We start from the raw sequence: 19,400 nt of genomic DNA on the forward strand, positions 1-19,400 counted from the left end.
CTTGATGGCGCCGGATCTCTGCAGCTTGGGGCCAAGATCGTGGAGGCTGGAGTCAGACTTTCTGGACCCATGATCCCTCTGGGCCTCGATTTCTTCATCCCTAAAGCGAGAACTTCTGACACACGCCGCAGCCAGCATGAGCCTTGACGGTGTTCTGCTCTGTGACCGGCCCGCCTCCCCCAAGGGGACCTTCCGGAGCCCCCGCCCCGCAGACCCGCCGGGCGCCGGCGATTGGACCCGAGCGTGCGGCCCGAGCGCCTATGGGGAGCGGCGCGTGGGGGGCGGGCCGAGCGCTGCTCTGCGGTCGCGGCCCGGGGCCGCTGAGTCCCGTGTCCCCTGCGTGGCGAGGCCGGTCCGCCCCCGCCATGGGCCTGGAGCTCTACCTGGACCTGCTGTCCCAGCCCTGCCGCGCCGTCTACATCTTCGCCAAGAAGAACCGCATCCCCTTCGAGCTGCGCACCGTGGACCTGCGCAAAGGTGGACGCCTGGCCGGGGTTTGCGGGACCGAGAGGTGGGGGTGCGGAGGGGAGGTCCAACACTGCTCAGGGCAGCCCCTCCCCGAGCCTCAGCCGGCCTGCGGCCAGCCACCAGGAAGATCGGAGATTTGGGGATCCCCAGGCTTGGCTGGGTCCCTGGAATGGACGACGAGGAGTGGAGGGCTCAGTTGAAGAGCGGGGGGGGGGGGGGGGAGAGAGGGAGGGGGGGGGGGGGACACGCATGAGGAATGGAGGAACCTGGCGAACAGGGGCTGCCACTAGGCATAGGGACAGGGACTGGGTGAAGAGATGGGGCAGGAGGAAAGGAATAGGGGGCCGCTTGGTGGGTGAGGCAGAGCGAGCCCCTCCATTGTGGCCCCGACTGCTGATGCCCTGGCCCCGCCGCCCTGGGTGGCCCCCCGCCCGCCGCTTCCTTCCTCCTCCTGCTTTGCCGGCGCCTGCCTTATCCTCTGTCTCACTCGTTCTCAGAAGGCGGCACCCGGCGCTGCGGATGCGGAGAGACTGCGGGGGGCGGAGGGGGGTGTGTGTGGCGTTGATGAGCCCTGCACACTGAGGGTTTGTACTTTCTCTGGCAGATCCCCAGAGTCCCAAGGGCACAGCTGGCATGCCAGGGCAGCTGAGGGTAGGGAAGGCAGTGCTCCTGTGTTGCTAGTGCGGGGCGGGGGGCGGGGGTGCGTGTGGGGCGCACAGAACAAGTCGGGCAACTCTGCAGGGCTGAGACTTCCACCCAGCGCCCCCAGCTCGGCTCGCCTGCCATTCTGCCTTTGTGCCAGCCTGTCCCGAGGCCTGAATCGCCATCTTGTCCAGCCTCCTCAGGGGACTGGCCCCCTGGCTTGCCCAGCAGCCACCTCTGCAGAGTGTGGGGTAGGGGAGACGGAGTGGGCACAAAGGGGCGTCCCAGCCAGGCTGTCCCACAGAGGGTGCTGTGGGAGGTGTGTTTTGCCAGGAGAGGAGGGGAGGGTCCTGGTGAAGGGACAGTCTGAAGGGTGGGGGAGAGGGAGGAGGCTGGAGAGGTGAGGCCGTGGGGGACAGCAGATGGCGTTGAGCAGCCTTGCCTGCTCCTGGGGTTCTGGGGAGCCTCTGAAAGCTGTTGAGCAGGGGCAGCAGTGATGACCCGTGCTCCCCAGAAGTTTCTCTCTGGCTGCATCTGAAGGGGCAAAAAACACTCACTCGAGCTCAAGCAGAGGTCAGGGTCCCAGGGGACTCTGGGCTGCACCTTTCCGGGGAGCTTCAGTGGGACCCTAAGAACAGGACCAGCTCTGTCCCTGGTGCCCAGGGCGGAGTGAGCAAGGGGACACAGAGGGTCCAGGGGAAGTTGGCTGCAAGTAAATGGACACCTCCTCATAGCTCAGCTGGTAAAGAATCTGCCTGCAATGCAGGAGAGCCCAGTTCGATTCCTGGATCAGGAAGATCCGCTGGAGAAGGGATAGGCTATGCACTCCAGTATTCCTGGGTTTCCCTGGTGGCTCAGCTCGTAAAGAATCCGCCTGCAATGCGGGAGACCTGGGTTCGAACCCTGAGTTGGGAAGATCCCCTGGAGAAGGGAAGGGCTACCCACTCCAGTATTCTGGCCTGGAGAACTCCATGGACTGTGTAGTCCATGGGGTCCCAAAGAGTCGGACACAACTAAACTACTTTCACTTTTCAAGTGGACGCTAGGAAGAGGCCACTTGTCTGTGTTTGGGAACCTATCCTTAGGGTCCACAGGGAAAGTGGCATTGAGGGGGCCAGTCTCCCAGTCCCTGCAGCTGGGACACACCCAGACCCCACGCGGGAGCCAGTGATGCTGGCGATGGTGAAAAGGCAGAGGATGGGAGTCTGCGGGCCTGAGCAAGGACAGGCCCTGCCCTGGACGGAGCTCCTTAAGCTCTGTTTTAGGGGGGCTCCTAGTGGAGGAGGTTATGCCCACAGGAACTTGGCAAGGGGTGTTGAGCTCTCTTTTGCACCAGCTGGCAGAACCTCCCACTTCTCCCACAGCAGCCCCCGCCAGCCTTTCCCACACCAAGAGCTGCCAGGGGCTGGAGAAGGGCCATGAAATTGCGGTTGGGGCCTTTTGAGGGGGGTGGGTACAGCAGGTGGGCACAGCCAGGCAGGGCGGGGCATTTTCCTCCCCACTATGCACCACGCTGGGCTCTCCACAGGTCAGCACCTCAGCGATGCCTTTGCCCAGGTGAACCCCCTGCAGAAGGTGCCAGTCTTGAAGGATGGGGACTTCATCTTGACCGAGAGGTAACTGGGGCCCCAGGGTTGCTGGCAGACCCCGCTGGAACCATCTCGTCACTTCGAGGTGAAGGGCCCTCGGTCCAATACCCCGCAGAGAGTCAGGGCTGGACCCCTGGCTCCTGCCTGCCCACAGTTTCAGTTCACAGGGATGGTTGAAAAAGCAAGCACCTTACCAGTCAAGTGGTGGTTGGTGAGGGGAGATCCCCGGGCAAGGGGGCAGGGCAGGGCAGTTCATCTCCCAAAGGGCTGCCCCCCGGCCAAACTTGTGCTGAAGTCTCCGGGTGGTCCCATCTCTGGGTTGCCCTTCCCTGGGAGGACCACCAGTCACATGGACATTTGCCATCACAGCAGGGACCCTCATCTTCCTCGGAACTCCCTTGCTGGGAACAAAAGGAGAAAAAAAAAAAAAAGTGAACTGTTTAGCTCGGTGTGGAAGCAGGATTCCCAGTAGGGAACTTGGTCCGGGGGCAGATACAGAGGTTTTCTGCCCCTTTGGCTGGGGTGCCCAGCCCCTGGGGTACCCTGAGTTCCTGAAGGCCTTCCCAGTGGCCCCCAAATCCCCACACTCACTGTCCTTCCGGGTCAGCCCTGCCATCCCAACACCAAGGCAGCCCGGCTAACCCAGGACAGGAGGGGGGCTGCAAGAGCCTTGTCTGTCCCGCTCGCCCGAGACCCCACAGCTCCCACACCCTCCTGTGTTTCCGGCAGGATGCTTTAGGGAGGACAGAGGGACGGCAGAGAACAAAGATGAAGGGATGGCAGGAAAGGCTTTCTGAAGCATCGGGCCTCCTGGGGTCTGAATGTGGGGTGATGAGAGTGGATGCAGGCTGGAAGGAACTGGAAGCAATTGAGCTTCTGCAGTGCTTTGCTTTGCTGCTGACTCCTCCAGGAAGCTCTCTCTGGTCCTCCCGTCAGAAACTGTGCTCCGAACTTGTGGCAGGACTCGCCGTGGAATTTAGCCCAGTGATAGGAGCTTGCCTGTTAGCCTCAGGGAGACTCTCAGCTCAGTCTCCAAAGCCTGTGTGCCCAGGGCAAGTCCCATCCTTGTTCTAAAGCCTGGCTTCCTTATCTGGAAACGGAGAAAATAGCTTGGTGCGTGGTCAGGAATATTCAGGAAGGGACTCTGTATCAAGCCCTGGCTCAGTGGGCCCCCTGTCCCCCGCCCTCCAACACGGCCTCCCCTCGCCCGCAGCGTGGCCATCCTGCTCTACCTGGCCCGCAAGTATAAGGTTCCCGACCACTGGTACCCTCAGGACCTGCAGGCCTGTGCCCGTGTGGACGAGTACCTGGCCTGGCAGCACACAGCCCTGCGGAGAAACTGCCTCCGAGCCCTGTGGCATAAGGTGAGGTGCTCCCCGGGGAGAGGGCCGGGGAGGGGGCCGGTGAGGGCATCGCCCCACAAGGGCACGGCAACCTCACATTCTTCCTTTCCGTTTAAGTAGCTTCTGTTGACCTGGCTTTGACTTCCCAGTTCTTTCCTCTGTTTGCCCAAGCTGCCATTAAGCCCATCTAGTACATTCTTTGTATTTGAAATAAATGTTTTTTTCAGTTCTAGAGATTCCATGTGGTTCTTTTTTAGAGTTTCCATTTCTCTGGTGAAATTCAACATCTGCTCACCCACTTGGTCTATCTTTTCTTCTAAACTCTTTAACGTATTGATTCTTATAATAGTTACTTTAAAGTTTTTGTTAGCTAATTTCAGCCCCTAGGTTTTCTGTGGGTTTGTTTCTATTGGTTGTCTTTTGCCATCTTGATTAGGGGTCACATTTTTCTTTTTTTCTTTTATATTTTGGCCACACCATGAAGCTTGTGGGATCTCAGTTCCCTGACCAGAGATTGAACCTGGGCCACATCAGTAACATCGAATCCTAACCGCTAGGTCACCAGGGAACACCCACATTTTCCTCTTTCTTTACTTGTCTTATAATTTCTTATTTCTTCACACAATAATTTCTTACTGTGTGCTACGTGTTAGATAAAAGGAGAGTGGACACGGAGTGCACGATAAATGTCTGACACGGGGCTTGCACTTTCTTCTATCAAGCATCCTTGGTGGGAGGTTCGTCTCTTCCAGCTAGTCAGGATTGGGGCTGGGATGTGGCTTTAGTTACAGTTCAGTTCATCTCTGGTTTCAGAAATGTCTTGAGGGTGGAATCAGGTTGCTCATTTTCCTCCAGCAAGGATTTGGAATCTAAGCACCAACTACAAGCAAGAGATCGCTCTGCTTCTCAGCCCTGCCCTAAGTCCCCCACGTGGCTGCTTCATCAGAAAACTCCCAGACAGATGGCAGGCTTGCACCCCGACCTGCTTGGACCCCAGGGATGAACGTGGCTTACCTTGGGAGGGTTCATGCCCTCTGGAATTTAGCTCATTTTGTCCAGTGCTGCCCAAAAGTAAAGAGTGTGAGACACATATGTAGTTTAAAATTTTCCAATAACCATAATTAAAAAGTAAAAAGAAACTGTTGAATATATTTTACTTAACCCAAAATATTCAGAGTATCAGTGGTATGATTTTGGCTAATAAACACGTGAAAATATGTCCAGTATCACTAATCCTTAGGAAAATGCAAATTAAAACTATAATGAGGGGACCTCCCTGAGGTCCAGTGTTTAAGACTTGGCCATCGAATGCATGGGGTGAGTGCAGGTTCAATCTCTGGTTGGGGCGCGAAGATCCCATATGGTTTGCGGCCAAAAAACCAAAACACAGAACAGAAGCAGTATTGTCATAAATTCAGTAAAGATTTTTTTTTAACGTCTATAATGAAATACCACTTCCTCCCTGCTGGGATGGCTGTTACAGATAGATAGATAGGTCAAGGATTGCTTGCTCAGTCGTGTCTGACTCTTTGTGACCCCGTGGACTGTAGCCCACCAGGCTCCTCCGACCATGGGATTCTCCAGGCTGGAGTGGGTTGCCATTCCCTCCTCCTTCCTGACTCCGGGTCGAACCTGTGTATCTTGCGTCTCTTGGCGTTAGCTGGTGGATTCTTTTTACCACTGCACCACGTGAGAAGCCCAGACAGACAGATAAGCAAAATAACAAGTGTTAGGGAGGATAAGAAGAAATCGAAACTCTCGTGTGCTGTTGATGGGGATGGTAAGGGGAATAGCTTCTGTGGACGATGCATGGTGGTTCCTCAAAAAAGTTAAAAATGCAATTGCCGTATGGCCCAGCAATCCCACTTCTGGGCGTATGCCCAAAATAACCGAAAGCGGGGTCTCAAAGATGCTTGTACCACGTTCAGAACACCATTACTCACAGTAGCCAGAAGGTGGCGGCAACACCGGTGTCCGTCAACAGTGGCGCCTGAGTGCCCCTCAGGGCTTCCGCCCATGTTTTCTGCCAGGAGTTTTACTGTTTCCGGTCTTATGTTTAAGTCTTTAGTTGATTTTGAGTTTATCTTTACGGTCTTAGAGAATGTTCAAGTTTCATTTGTCTTCATGTAGCTGCCCAGTCCTCTCTGCACCACTGATGGAAGAGACTCTCTTTTCTCCCTTGCATATTCTTGTGTCATTTGTCGTGGATTAGTTGGCCAGAAGCGTGTGGGTTTATTTCTGGGCTCGCTGTCCCTTCCATTGATCCGTGTCTGTTTCCTGGTGTGTATTTCACATTCACGGCACATTTCGTCTAAGACCAGTCATATTTTAAGAGCTCGGGAACCTCTTGTGGCTGGTGGTTTCCGTATCAGACAGGCAGGTTTAGGCTTTATTCTTTTCTACTTTTTTGTTCTTTCTTTTATTTTTCCTTTTTCTTTTAAAGTTCTATATTCTTTTATGACTTAAAAAAAAAAAAAGGGTTATTTTCTTTCTAGCATCATCATGGTGGGTTTTTCGTGACGTTCCGTATTCTTCTCAGAGGTGCCTTCCTCCTTTCTGAAAGTATATCTTTAATTCTGGGTCACCAGTTTCATTGCTGTGTCTTCTATCATTTTTGATATATATAAGAAAAGAAACATTAGGGAACAAAAACCCACAGACCTCTTTGTTGCCCATTCCCTTCCTGAAGTCCGCCCCCACTGCCTGCCCCTTGAGATCTGGTTCAAGGCCTTTCAGTTCATGATCTTATACATTATTCCATTTATGTGTAGCCCAAAAGAAATGCTTTGCTTTGAGTGCTTACAATTTTATATAAACGCTCTCAGATCGTTCTGCAGCTTGCATTTTCCCACAGTGGTGCAGGTGGATGTGATGCATTTTTTTCTAACTACTCTATAGCATTTCCTGACATGAATAAATCAGAATTACCCTCTGATGGTCTTTTATGGTTAAAGACCTTATATTTATATTTAAGGACCTTTTACATCTAAAGTCTCAGGTGCTGCCCTGGAGGCCAGGGAGGAATGCTGGCCCCTAAGCCCCCACTCTGCCTGCCCGCCCCTCAGGTGATGCTCCCTGTTTTCCTGGGTGAGCCGGTCTCTCCTGAGACGCTGGCGGCCACACTGGCAGAGTTGGATATGGCCCTGCAGGCGCTTGAGGGCAAGTTCCTCCAGGACAAAGCCTTTCTCACCGGGCCCCACATCTCTCTGGCTGACCTGGTAGCCATCACGGAGCTGATGCATGTGAGTGCTGTGGGTGGTGGTGGGGGGGATGAGGCAGGGAGGTCCTGGGTGGCGCTGAAGTCCTGCTCACACCATGCCCCTGGCTGTGGGACCCTGTGGAGAGACCTTCTAGAGTTCCATGGCCTCCAAACCAGGTTGGTGTTGCGATACATGGTCACCCATCCCGTCCCCTCTCTCTACAGCCCGTGGGTGCCGGCTGCCAAGTCTTCAAAGGCCGACCCAAGCTGGCCGCGTGGCGCCAGCGCGTGGAGGCCGCGGTGGGGGAGGTCCTCTTCCAGGAGGCCCATGAGGTCATCCTGAAGGCCAAGGACTCTCAGCCTGCAGACCGCACCTTAAAGCAGAAGATGCTGCCCAAAGTGCTAGCCATGATCCAATGACCCAGGGAGCTGCGCCTCTGCTCTGCCCTTGGCAGTTCGTGGAGAGCTTCATTTCCGTTGTCCCTTGGGAGGCAGACCCGTGAGCAGGCGTGGCTTGCCTGCCTGAGTCCTCTGCTCCTGAGGCCAGGTTCCCACCCATCTGTCGCTGGGGCTGCAAAGCCACAAAGAGAATGGCTCACCCAGACCTCATCTCCTTTCATCTGTGTTTTCTTTCCAGTCTGGGAAATAAACCTGGGCTCAGCCTGAGCCTTTGCTTCTAACTCTGAGGTGTGCTTTATTTGACCTTCCATCTGTCCTGGCCGTGGTTTTGGCCTCTCTTTGAGAGACAGCCGGCTTCACAGGCCCGGTGGCTTAGCTTTCCGCAGACCGGTTGTCCAGAGTGAAATTAACAAATGCCCTGCCCTCCACTGGCTCTTCGACGAGGACGGTAGAGGTAGCAGGTCTCCAGGGGTGCTGGGGGCAGAGTTGCCAACACTCTCTGCAGGGCCAGGCACCCTTTCAGCACCAAGCATTGTGAATCACGCGTCCTGCACCGACCCTGAGGGGGTGGTGGGGAGGAGACGTCAAACAGGAGCTCCCCCGGTCAGAACTCGGTCAAGTGGGACCTGAATTGCCACGCCTCGGAGCTGCAGAGCCTGAAGAGGAATGGAATGTTCAGATTGCATTTTAGAATAACATTCTGACTGTTGGTGGGGGTTGGACTGGAGGGTGGCCAGGGAGGAAGCAGGGAGATTGGATATCGCAGTAGTCTGGCCAAAGGTGAGTTATGGTGGAGGTCAGTCCCCTGGAGGGGGTGGAGAACATGGCCCCATCCAACCTGGAGAAAATTCTCTCCTGATGGGGTAGATCTTTCTTAAACTGGGAGCCAAGGGCCCAGGAAGGCCAAGCTATTCTCAAGGTTTGTTTGTTTGTTTTTTCTTTCCCCCAGTTGGGCTTTCTCTGAATCTTGGGTTTGGGAATAGGTTTTTTTTTGTTTTTGTTTTTTGGTTTGTTTTGGGTTTTTTTTGTTATTTATTTGGCTGCCCTAGGTCTTAGTAGGTCTGCAATACAGGAGAGGTGGGCTCAATCCCTGGGTCAGGAAGAGCCACTGGAGAAGGAAATGGCAACCCGCTCCAGTATTCTTGTCAGGAAAATCCCATGGACAGAGGAGCCTCTCGGGCTACAGTCCATGGGGGTCTCAAAAAGTCAGACCCGACCAGCACAGGCACTCACAAGTCTTAATTGCAGCTCGCAAGATCTTCAGTTGTGGTATGTGGGATCTAGTTCTGTGATCAGGAATCCAACCTGGGTGCCCTGCCTTGAGAGCAAAGAGTCTTAGCCACTGGACCACCAGGGAAGTCCCTGGAAGTGAAGTGAAGTGAAAGTCACTCAGTCGCATCCGACTCTTTGCGACCCCATGGACTAGCCCATGGAATTTTCCTGGCCAGAATACTGGAGTGGGTAGCCTTTGCCTTCTCCAGGGGACCTTCCCAGCCCAGAATTGAACTGGGGTCTCCTGCATTGCAGGCAGACTCTTTACCAACTGAGCTATCAGGGAAGCCTGAAGTCCCTGGGGACACGGGTTTTTTCACCTGGGAGACTTGCTTAGAGGATGAAGGCATCACAGCCAAAGACCTCAGGAGCCCCAGGCTTGAGGTTGGAGGGGTTTGGCCCTACAAGGGAAGTGGGAAGATTCCGGGCCCACCCACAAACCTCATAGATGGGTCTCACGAGGCTCTGTTTTGCAGGAGGGAGGCGAAGAATAGCCGGGAGCGTAAAGAAGCTTGGTGAGGGGCGGCTTCCTGAGGTGGTGATCTGGTCTTTGCTGGATGCAGAGGACCACACGCCCTCCCCCGCCTCCACCCTGGGCCGTGGGCCCCCGGGAGCCTGCGGCATCTTTTACTCCTCTGTTTGGGTTCCTGGGGACTCTGAAGTCCCTCCTCTTTCAGCCACCTCCCCCCGCCCCCCCCCCCCCCCCCCCCCCCCCCCCCGCTCTGAGTGGGGAGGTGGCCTGGGCTAACCCTTTGACCCTAAATTCACTGAGTGTCTGCTCTGGAAGCGCCCTTGATCTCGTTCCTCCCGTCCCGTTCCATTTGACACAGGTTAGACACTGCTGTCCAGGTGAGGGGACTGACCCGGCGGAGGGACACAGAATCTGTCTCCTTGAACCCTGCCGGGCAGGAAAGGGAGCCCAGCTCAGAACCCCGCAGAGGGAAGGCGGGAGAGCGAGGCCGCCGCTGATTGGCCCGAAGTTCTCCGGCGCCGTCCAATGGGCGGGTAGGGTGTGGCCGGGCTCGGGTACCGGGAGCTGCGCACATCCCTCGGCTGGGTGACCGGTGGAACCTGCCCGCCGCCGTTCCTGTCGTGGGCCCTGCCCGCCGTTCCCGCCCCCGCCATGGGCCTGGAGCTCTACCTGGACCTGCTGTCCCAGCCCTGCCGCGCCGTCTACATCTTCGCCAAGAAGAACCGCATCCCCTTTGAGCTGCGCACAGTGGACCTGCTCAAAGGTGGGCTGGATAAGCAAGCAGGCCCGGGGGCTGGGTGTCCCTGTGGCCCCCGAGTCGGGAGCCCGGTGCAGACAGACTCCTGTCGGAAACCGTGGCTTCAGCCATCGGTTGTGTGTTGTCCGTCTTACTGTTACCTAGTGAATACCAACCGTTCTTCACACCCAGGTTAAGGGGGAACAGAGCAGGTAGACAGCAGTGCCGGTGCGGCCGGGGTTGGGGCGGGGCGAAGAAGGGAGGAAAGTGGAGAGCCGGCTCTCCATACCACGGAGAAAACAGTGCCGCGGCCTCCTGGTTCTCAGCAGCGGCAGCCCCCATGCGTGACTGCCCAGAAGATTGCTCACCTGTATCTGGCCTCCGCTTGACTCTGTGCCTACCTAGGTCCCCTCCACTTGGGCAGAATCCCGCAGAGGGAGCAGGGCTGTCACCGGCCCTTAGCAGGAGCTCTGGATTCAGAGCCCCTTGGGCAGGCCGGGAGCAACACCGTGCTTGGCTGAGTCTGCCCGCCTTCTGCCTCTGGCGCCCCAGCCTGAGCCACCTACTGCTTTGGTGCCACCTTGCTCTGCCTTCTCAGTGATCCTTGGGGTGAGGGCCGGGCACAGAGGCTGTTTCTGGAGGGAGAATGGATGGTGGTGATCCTGCCCACCAGGGAGAAGGAGCAGAGAGGCCCGCAGGTGGTCCTGTGACCAGGCTGGAGCCCCACTCCGCTAAAGCCTCCGGCTTCACACTCACTACTTGGCGTCCCCTCCACACGGGCCTGAGCTGGTGGTGGTGATGGAAGGCCTGTAGTATGCAGAAGTGAGCCAGACCGGGGGGGCCCTGGTGGGGAAGGAGTCTGGAAGGTTTGCCACAAGAAGGAAAGAGAAGTGACCTGCGGGAGGCTGAGTGGCTGAGCAGGTCAGGCATTGCTGGTGAGAGTGAGGTTTGCTCAGATCTGGGAACAGGTGTGTGGACAGGTCACCCAGTTAGCACAGAGAGGTGGGGCTCTGCAGGGGACAAGCCTAGAGCCCAGGGAGGGGGCTGGAGGGCCTGATGCAGGGATGGAGTTGACTGGGGCTGGGGGGTTGTGGCTGCAGAAACCCACCCTCCCGTCACTCCGCCCAAGCCAAAGTTGAGATGCTCCTTGGCCCAGGTCCAGAGCAGGTGGACACGGGAACAGGAACCTCTGGTGGGCTCAGGCGATATCACCCCCTGACCAGCGAAGTGGCCTCCTCTTTCCTGACGCCCCACCAGGACAGGGACCCCAGAAAGTTGGTGGCTGGTTGTTGGGGTGGGAGTGGACAGAGATCTTAGAGGCCTCACAGTTCTCCCCACCTGCCTCACTGGTCACTCCACAGGCCAGAACCACAGCGATGACTTTGTCCAGGTGAACCCCCTGAGGAAGGTGCCAGCCCTGAAGGATGGGGACTTCACCTTGGCTGAGAGGTAAAGGGCCCCTGGGCCACACCTGTTGGCCATCTGTGTGTCCACTCTTGATGGCTTGGCTCGTGGCTTGCGTGTCCCAAGCCCCTGTTCCGGCCCAAGGGGTGGAGAGTGGCTTGAAGTGGGCAGAGGTGCCCAGGGCTGGGAGGGGCACCTGGTCTCATTCTTGGCATGCCTGTGCTCCGGAGATGGTGGGGAATGGTACTGGAGCCCTCTGAAGCCCCACGACACTTCGTTTTCCCTTCGGTGCCGGAGATGCTAGATGCCTCAGTGTAGATCTGTATGGCCCTGGCTGTCACCTGACCCCTCGGGGCCTCGCATTCCTGCTTGTGCACCAGAACCAGGAAGACTCTGAGATGCTCCACCCACAGGATCTGGGGAAAGACGTGTGAGGTCAGGGCCAGGCCTCACCCAGGGCCTGGTCCCTGTAGAACGGCTGATGAGTGACTGGGGCGTGTCCTCTGCACCCCCCATGTCCCCCAGTGTGGCCATCCTGCTGTATCTGGCCCGCAAGTACGAGGCTCCTGACCACTGGTACCCCCAAGACCTGCAGGCCCGAGCCCGCGTGGACGAGTACCTGTCGTGGCAGCACACGGCCCTCCGGATGAGCTGTACCCGAACCATGTGGCAGAAGGTGAGCCCTGGGGCAGGGAGCCCTCCCGGGATGACCAAGGGGCCAGGCTCTCTGTCGGAACTGAGAGCACTAAATCCTAGAATGCCAGAGATGCTCCAGGGCAACGGACTTGTTTCCCAGAGAGGAAACTGAGGCACAGAGCCTGGGAACGACTCCCCCAAGGTGTCTTATCAAAAACTCATTTGTTTGTTTAGTTGTGTTTGGCTCTGCTGGCTCTTCCTTGCTGGGAGCAGAGGCTGGGGCACACGGGATCCAGGACTCGCGGCTGGCAGGCTGAGTGGCCCCGAGGCACGTGGAGTCTTCCGGGACTGGGGACAGAAGCCGTGTCCTCCCCGGCATTGGCAGGTGGATACTAAACCAGGAAAGCCCCCTCTCTGGTCTTGATTCCCGAGTTCCTGGAAATGAACCCTCTGCTTTCCTGCACATGTCACACTGCCCAGGAATGTTGCCTCTTGTGGGGGAAAAGCATCAAGCCCTCGCTCTGCCACACACCTACTTTGCAGATGGAGAGATGTTAAGTGACAAACCTCAAAGTAGGAAGAAATGAGATATTCACTAAATGTTGATCTAATTTCTGGATATGCAAAGATTGATAAGCCTAATAACAGTGAGAGACTTAAAGAAAAGGCTCATCAATTTTATGTTGTGAAATCTATAGAAGAAGGGGGAAAAAAAAGAATTAAAGCCAGCAAAAAAAAAAAAAAAAAACTGGGAAAAATCTTGGCAAAGATATGTTAGAAAGAAGTAACATTCTTGACATTTAAGATGTTCTTAGAAGCTCATCAGACAAAGACAGGAGAAAAACGGGCAGAGGAAACCAGCAGAGATGTAGCTGAAGGACAGAGAGAAAGGGGCAGTAAGTGGGTGAAAACATTTAACTTCAGTAAAAACCAAGCAAATGCGCATTAAAGGAGCGTGCAGATACCATTTTTGCTTGTCACATGTGCAGAGGCCTTTGCCATGAGCCCTGAGCCGTGATCAGCGCCCAGTACCCAGCGGCCATCCTGTGTGTGTGAGGGGCTAAGCACTGCGCCTGGGCCCTCAGCAGCGCACTGAGAGCTTGCAGTCCTAGCACCGCGCTGCCAGGGAGTTCCATCTTGGGGCCCATTTGGCCCAAAGAAAGTTTCCATAGCTTTAAAAGCCATGGGCTTCCCTGGTGGCTCAGTGGTAAAGAATCTGCCGGCCGGTGCAGGAGACTCGGGTTCAGTCCCTGGGTCGGGAAGATCCCCTGGAGGAGGAAAGGGGAACCCACTCTTATAATCTTGCCTGGGAAATCCCATGGACAGAGGAGCCTGGCCGCCGCCTACAGCCCATGGGGTCGTAAAAGACTTGGACATGACTTAGGGACTCAACAATGACAATAAAAGCTGTGGTGGGGGAGGCAGCCTGGTGCATTTGAGGGCCGAATGGAGAGAAGCTGAGGAGAGTGAGTGTAGATCTTTGCTACTGAGTGTGGTCCATGGGCCAGGAGCAAGACAGTCATCTGGGAGCTTGGCAATGCAGAGGCTGACCCCCACCAGGTGCACTGATTAGGACCATACACTTGAAGCACATCCTAGAGGGGTCTGCAGGCCCGTTCCCACAGATTCCCATCTGAGAGGCCTGGGGTGGAGTCGGGGGTGGTGGGAGAGTGGGAGAGGATGGCTGCTGCTGTGTGTTGAGACCTTTGCGGGGAGGGGACAGTAGGGAGTCATGGAAGGCTTTACGCAGGGAGAAGCTACAGGCAGACTGGGATTGCAGAGGGATCCCCTGGCTGCCTGATGTGAGGACCCAGGGAGAGGTGGAGGCTGGCCATGCGTGAGTCAGCGATGAGGCCTGGGCTGGTGGTGGCCGTGGGTGGGAACGGGTGACGGGAGTGAGGAGAAATGCGCAGGATGGCTGGCCAACAGGACGAGAGCCGGAACCAGGCCGGGCCCTAGGCAGACGCTGAGCCCTCTCTCTGCCTGCCAGATGATGTTTCCCGTGTTCCTGGGCCAACGGGTGCCCCCTGAGACACTGGCAAGCACTCTGGCCGAGCTGGACCGGTGCCTGCAGCTGCTTGAGGACAAGTTCCTGAAGGACCAGGACTTCCTGGCCGGGCCCCACATCTCGGTGGCGGACTTGGTGGCCATCACAGAGCTGATGCATGTGAGTGCTGTGGGGCAGGGGGGCTGCTGAGCAGAGGGGTACCCTGGAAGGGAGCCCGTGCACCAGCTCACACTGCTCTTTCTGGCCGGGGGTAGAGGGGGGCCCTGGGTGGGTCACGTCCCCTCTGAGCCTCAGGGTCCTCATCTGTAAAAAGGGGCCTAAAACCCCACCCTACAGGGATATTGCGCACTTTCCTGGTGTTTCCTCTAGTGGCAGAGGTGGGGAAATCCACCCAGGGGATCCCTAGGCCAGGGGCGGCCTTCTGCTTCCCTGGGCACCTCCCCCCTCCAGTCAGCTCCCTCTCCTGCAGCCCGTCAGTGCCGGCTGTGACATCTTCAAAAGCCGGCCTAAGCTGGCCGCATGGCGCCAGCGCGTGGAAGCTGCGGTGGGGGAGGACCTCTTCCGAGAGGCCCACGCGGTCCTCATGAAGGCCAAGGACCTGCCTCCAGCAGACATTGCCGTGAAGGAGAGGCTGAAGCCCTTGGCGCAACTGTTCTTGTAGCGAGTCCCAGCGAGCCTGCCATGGCACTCTAAGAAATGGCGCTCCCTCCCCTCGGCTGTGGCCCAAAACACAGCTCCCGCTCAGAGTCCGGGCCACAGTGCTCTCCACACGCCAGTCCTGCGTGCCTTCCTCTGTCCGTCCGCTAACTTCACCCTTACCCCTTGCTCGCTGACTTCCATGTGAACTCTGGAAAGAGCTCCAGTAAACACAAAAGTGACCCTGGCCCTCTCTTGTTTGAAAATTTTCCCTGGTTTCTGCCCTGAGGCTAAAGGACAAAGGATGAGTCCTTTAATATGCCCACTTACATAAAGTTTTAGATATGTAGTTGGAATCGTTCATATACACCCACATAATTTCAACGACCTTTGCTATTTACAATTCTAACAGCTTTCCAACGCTGATGAAAGTACCACGTTTGGCCACATCAACAGACATCCACATGCTCAACAACAGCTTTTGTTTCACCTCTAAAAAATACAGGGCCCCGTAAACATTGCTGGTAATTCGACCGGGGCTTTGGCTGGCTATCACCACCCCCTGGTGGGCGATCCTTCACCACGAGGCAAGGTTGCCACAGGCACAAGAAGCCACAAGGGTGTTTTTGTCCGTGGGTACCAGACAGGGATGCAGTGAATCCGAGGGTCTCTGCCGAGCCCCACTCGAGCTCCCAGTCTTCACCAGGTCTGATCAAAAGAAGAGCATTTTAGCACGTCGAACGCGAGTTGCCCGACGCAGAGACAACTCATTCAAAAATTTTTTAATACTCCGTGACGACGTAGCATTGTTAGCGTGGAGCCTGGGGATGACCCCTCTGGGTATGTGTGTTTGGGCGTGTTCAGACCTCCACCTAAATATTAGCCAAAGCGCTGGAAAGCCACAGGAGACAGGAAACCGCGGCCGGCACGGCTGGAGCGGGGCGCGAGCGGGCCCTGGTGTGTGGGCGGGGCTTGGCGCGGCCAATACCTCGTTGGGGGCGGGGTCACAAGGAGGGGGCCGGGCTACCACACTTCCGGAAATCAGCGCCAGCCCCGGCGGCGGCTCTCTGCTGAGACCCGGGGATGTAGCCCAGACAGCCAATCAGGGGGCGTTGCGTTTCTGTCCAGCCAATGAGGAGAGCAGGTTTCCGTGGCGCCCCGCCCCCGCTCCCCGTCGCCCGACCCTCGAGAACACAGACCGGGACCCCGCGCCTCGTTTCTCCCCGGCGACCGTTCGCACCCTTCCCGCTGGACATGCCGTTCGTAGAGCTGGACACGAGCTTGCCCGCCGGCCGCGTGCCCGCGGGGCTGGAGAAGCGGCTCTGCGCGGCCACTGCCGCCATCCTGAGCAAGCCTGAGGACGTGAGCCTGGGCTGGGGAGCACGGGGCGGGGAGGAGGCTGGCGGACCGGGGTCGGGCTCTATCTGCGACCCCGCTTCCCCAGCGTGACCCCGACTCTTCCGCGCCCGCCCGCCCGCCGCCAACTCCGTCCTCCCGCACTCCAGGGCCCTGCGGCCCCGTCCGCGACACGTGCTCCGTGTCGGCTTGGCCAGCCGTGACCCCGAAGTGACCTCCAAGGACCTCGACCCGTGCCCCCAGCCCTGACCCCCGTGGAGCTCGCGCGTCTGCACCCCGGGCTCCCTCACCCCGCGCTCCCCACGTCCTCAGTACGATCCCCGCCTAACGCCGGCTTCAGGCTAAACTCCCGTGTCCCCGCAGCGCGTGAACGTGACGGTGCGGTCCGGCCTGGCCATGGTGGTGAACGGCTCGGCGGAGCCCAGCGCCCAGCTGCTCGTCTCCTCCATCGGTGTGGTGGGGACGGCGGAGGAGAACCGCGGCCACAGCGCGCGCTTCTTCGAGTTCCTCACCAAGGAGCTGGACCTGGCCGAGGACCGGTGCGTAGGGGGGCAGGGAGAGGACCCTCTTGGGACTGCTGTGCCACTGGGGGGCCGGGATCCCACCTCAGGCCCCTCCTAAGTTTTGGGGGAAATTAACTCCTCACGCTGGACAAGAAGGATCTGGTGCCGCCTGGCCCCTTGACCCCATGGGCCGATGGACCGCCCACCTTGAGAGTGGTAGTGGAATTGAATGAATTCCTGGCTCTGCAGTGGTTCCTGTGACACCTGGGCAAGGTATGGCCTCTTGGACCTCCGTGTTTCCATCTGTGAAATGGGAAGGCTCCCCTTTAACCGCTCCTGGGGGCACTGCATGGGATGGCACTATACTGTACCTGCCTTGGCGCCTGACAGGGCAGAATGTTGCTACCCCGGCAGAACCAAAGCCACTTATCATCTGCCCTCAGGTTTTTCCATCTGTTGGGAAAACAGGCGTAATCTAGAACTTCTCTAAGCTGGACCGGAGGAATTCTGGGTATGTCCTGAGGCTGTGACCTTTGGGTCCCATGCAGCTGGGGAATCCAAACAAACCTGGAATTGAACCATGTCTGGTTTGTAACCTTCTCTTCTCTGAATAGAGAGGCATGGATCAAATGGTTCCCAAGAAGCCCTCGGTGATGGTTTTTCAGTCATTCAGTTGTGTCCAACTCTTTGCGACCCCATGGACTGCAGCACACCAGGTTTCCCGGTCCTTCACCGTCTCCTGGAGCTTGCTCAAACTCATGTCCATTGACTTAGTGATGCCGTCCAACCATCTAGTCCTCTGTCATCCCCTTCTCCTGCCTTCAATCTTTCCCAGCATCAGAGTCTTTTCTAATGAGTTGGCTTCTAATAAGACGGCCCCATGGCTCCCAAAGCTGGGATTCCGTGGCAAGGTCATGGTTTCTTCTTGGGTGAAAAATATTCCCAAGCTGAGTCTGTGCCTGTGAGGAACTAACTGCATAAGAATCTTGAAAGAACCTTTCAGAATGGAGCCTTTGTTGGCCCAGAAAGAGTGGGTGAAGAATGGTCACTTCTGGGGGTGCTTAGACCTGGTCCTTAATCTGGGGAGCCATAAGAATTCTAACAATGATAAGCAACCTGTAATTTACCACATACCAGAGATTTGATAGGTAATTCACATGCACGACCCCATTTGATCCTGAGAAGTTTTGTGCCTCTGTCTATACCCCGCTTGTGGACATGGCATCCCATTATGGGGACGTCTCATCCCACAATGGAGATAGCTCCATTATGCCCATTTACAGATGGGACGGGACGACTGAGGTTGTCACATACACCTCCTTGGCCCTAGGTTATCCCAAGTATCCTGTTTCTGCACAAGGAACTTCCTGTCACTTTTGGGAGAGGAGCTCATTCACTCACTCCACAGATACGTGGGGAGGGAGGTGGTTATGCCTGGACTCCTTGAGCCAGGCTTTGCAAAAACAGGGGCTGGGATACTGCACATGTATGTTCCTGGGGGCCTGCAGTTTGGGAGAGAGAAGGCTCCCTACGAACCCACATACAGTGCCCACAGAGGCTGCCTGTCTGTCCCGGGTGGGTGATGACAGTGTGCAGCCACCATTCCACCCCTGACATGCCCACTGCCGTGTCCAGGGTTCGGGGAGAGTGTTCATGGGGTGAGACAGGCTTGCAAAATGCTTGGTGGGGCTAAGGCAGGCTCCTTGGAGCCCACAGTGGGTATGTCTGGCTGGGGGGTGTTAGAATGTTAGGCGTTAGCCAAGGAGCTGATGACATCTTTCTCTCCATCTCCTGAAGGATAGTGATCCGCTTTTTCCCTTTGGAGCACTGGCAGATTGGCAAGAAGGGGACAGTCATGACCTTTTTATGATTGGCGTGTAGGGCATCCAGGGCCTCCGAGCTGACAGCCCTTCCAGAGAGGCCTCCTGGCAGTGAGGGCCTGGTGGACACCAGCTTCTGGCACCTCCGTGTGGTTCTCCGCATCCTCACAACAAATAAACGAAGAGAGCTTTGTCTCAAACCTGACTTCTCTACTTCCCTTTGCCACTGCCTTCCCCCACCACACCCCCTGGCATTCTGGGTCACTCTGGACAGTAGGTTGGTTTATGAGGTGGGGACCTTAAGGGAACCTGGGAGGTGGGATGTTCCTGTCCTCAGGGGCTGTGTTTCATGTCTTATATTTGGCTGCTGGAATCAGGGTGGAGGGCTTCTTGGAGTCGCTCCTCTTCGTGCCCCTGTTCAGGCTGGTGGGGAGCGGCAGGCAACTGGTCCAGCCTAGGCCTTCCTGCAGACTCTGCTGACCTGACATTGCTGTCTTCAGCCTGGGCTTCGGGGCCCTTCCCTGGGCATTGCCAGACTCCCATCGTCTCTTGTGAGTCTTGCTGAGAATTCTCTGTAGCTGTGTACCTTGTAAGATCCACATGCCAAATGGCAAACCCAGAAATGCAGCCTCTGCTTCTGGAAATGGAATGAATAGAATCTTGTTACTGCCCCGGCCCCTGCCTCCAATCTAAAGCCGTATCATGCTTTTGCATTGCAGAGGATGCGGGGGTGGGGCGAGGCGGGTGGGGGGCGGTGGAGGTGTGGCATGGAAGTCTCCTTTTCAGCTTTCTTCCAGATGCAGAGTTTACATCTCTGGGCGATACTTTCCCTGCCCCCTTAAAGCTTTGATCATTCTTGTGCACCAATGAAATACCAAACTGATTGGCAGTCTGCCTGGTTAATAAGTTTCCTAAGG

At 56.8% G+C, this 19,400-nt stretch overlaps 3 protein-coding genes across 8 annotated transcripts; all 3 read left to right on the forward strand.

Moving 5' to 3' along the window:
- The first annotated feature begins 274 nt into the window (after window positions 1-274).
- On the forward strand, window positions 275-7,921 carry LOC120871295 (glutathione S-transferase theta-1). 3 transcript variants are annotated; one of them, XM_040251178.1, is made up of 6 exons: window positions 288-477; window positions 1,271-1,429; window positions 2,639-2,726; window positions 3,913-4,063; window positions 7,108-7,284; window positions 7,467-7,921. In XM_040251178.1, the coding sequence occupies exons 5-6, from the start codon at window positions 7,111-7,113 to the stop codon at window positions 7,659-7,661; spliced, it is 369 nt and encodes a 122-aa protein (XP_040107112.1). In that variant the 5' UTR covers window positions 288-477; window positions 1,271-1,429; window positions 2,639-2,726; window positions 3,913-4,063; window positions 7,108-7,110; the 3' UTR covers window positions 7,662-7,921. The 3 variants fall into 3 exon arrangements, with proteins under 3 accessions (XP_040107111.1, XP_040107112.1, XP_040107113.1); XM_040251177.1 differs by lacking the exon at window positions 1,271-1,429 and having other exon boundaries at window positions 275-477; window positions 7,467-7,907; XM_040251179.1 differs by lacking the exon at window positions 1,271-1,429 and having other exon boundaries at window positions 299-511.
- Window positions 7,922-9,921: 2,000 nt separating this feature from the next.
- On the forward strand, window positions 9,922-15,053 carry LOC120871296 (glutathione S-transferase theta-3-like). Of its 4 annotated transcripts, none has more exons than XM_040251181.1 (5): window positions 9,922-10,147; window positions 11,482-11,569; window positions 12,050-12,200; window positions 14,151-14,327; window positions 14,638-15,053. In XM_040251181.1, the coding sequence occupies exons 1-5, from the start codon at window positions 10,036-10,038 to the stop codon at window positions 14,827-14,829; spliced, it is 720 nt and encodes a 239-aa protein (XP_040107115.1). In that variant the 5' UTR covers window positions 9,922-10,035; the 3' UTR covers window positions 14,830-15,053. The 4 variants fall into 4 exon arrangements, with proteins under 4 accessions (XP_040107115.1, XP_040107116.1, XP_040107117.1 ...); XM_040251182.1 differs by having other exon boundaries at window positions 9,967-10,147; window positions 14,538-15,051; XM_040251183.1 differs by lacking the exon at window positions 9,922-10,147 and adding an exon at window positions 10,180-10,332.
- A 150-nt stretch (window positions 15,054-15,203) lies between these two features.
- LOC120871297 (D-dopachrome decarboxylase) lies at window positions 15,204-18,688 on the forward strand. Its single transcript, XM_040251185.1, has 3 exons — window positions 15,204-16,166; window positions 16,524-16,699; window positions 18,461-18,688. The coding sequence occupies exons 1-3, from the start codon at window positions 15,936-15,938 to the stop codon at window positions 18,531-18,533; spliced, it is 480 nt and encodes a 159-aa protein (XP_040107119.1). The 5' UTR covers window positions 15,204-15,935; the 3' UTR covers window positions 18,534-18,688.
- The last annotated feature ends 712 nt before the right edge of the window (window positions 18,689-19,400 follow it).

The sequence above is a fragment of the Oryx dammah genome, unplaced genomic scaffold (genome assembly GCF_014754425.2).
Source record: "Oryx dammah isolate SB20612 unplaced genomic scaffold, SCBI_Odam_1.1 HiC_scaffold_12, whole genome shotgun sequence".
Lineage (NCBI taxonomy): Eukaryota > Metazoa > Chordata > Mammalia > Artiodactyla > Bovidae > Oryx > Oryx dammah.

Excerpts from the sequence above, each read along its gene's own strand:
- LOC120871295 (XM_040251177.1), top strand. The coding sequence starts at position 366 with ATGGGCCTGGAGCTCTACCTGGACCTGCTGTCCCAGCCCTGCCGCGCC. Across the intron at positions 2,727-3,912 it reads GACTTCATCTTGACCGAGAG|CGTGGCCATCCTGCTCTACC; the intron begins GTAACTGGGGCC and ends CCTCGCCCGCAG. Across the intron at positions 4,064-7,107 it reads TCCGAGCCCTGTGGCATAAG|GTGATGCTCCCTGTTTTCCT; the intron begins GTGAGGTGCTCC and ends CCCGCCCCTCAG.
- LOC120871296 (XM_040251181.1), top strand. The coding sequence starts at position 10,036 with ATGGGCCTGGAGCTCTACCTGGACCTGCTGTCCCAGCCCTGCCGCGCC. Across the intron at positions 11,570-12,049 it reads GACTTCACCTTGGCTGAGAG|TGTGGCCATCCTGCTGTATC; the intron begins GTAAAGGGCCCC and ends CATGTCCCCCAG. Across the intron at positions 14,328-14,637 it reads CCATCACAGAGCTGATGCAT|CCCGTCAGTGCCGGCTGTGA; the intron begins GTGAGTGCTGTG and ends CCTCTCCTGCAG.
- LOC120871297 (XM_040251185.1), top strand. The coding sequence starts at position 15,936 with ATGAGGAGAGCAGGTTTCCGTGGCGCCCCGCCCCCGCTCCCCGTCGCC. Across the intron at positions 16,167-16,523 it reads TCCTGAGCAAGCCTGAGGAC|CGCGTGAACGTGACGGTGCG; the intron begins GTGAGCCTGGGC and ends GTGTCCCCGCAG. Across the intron at positions 16,700-18,460 it reads CTGGACCTGGCCGAGGACCG|GATAGTGATCCGCTTTTTCC; the intron begins GTGCGTAGGGGG and ends CATCTCCTGAAG.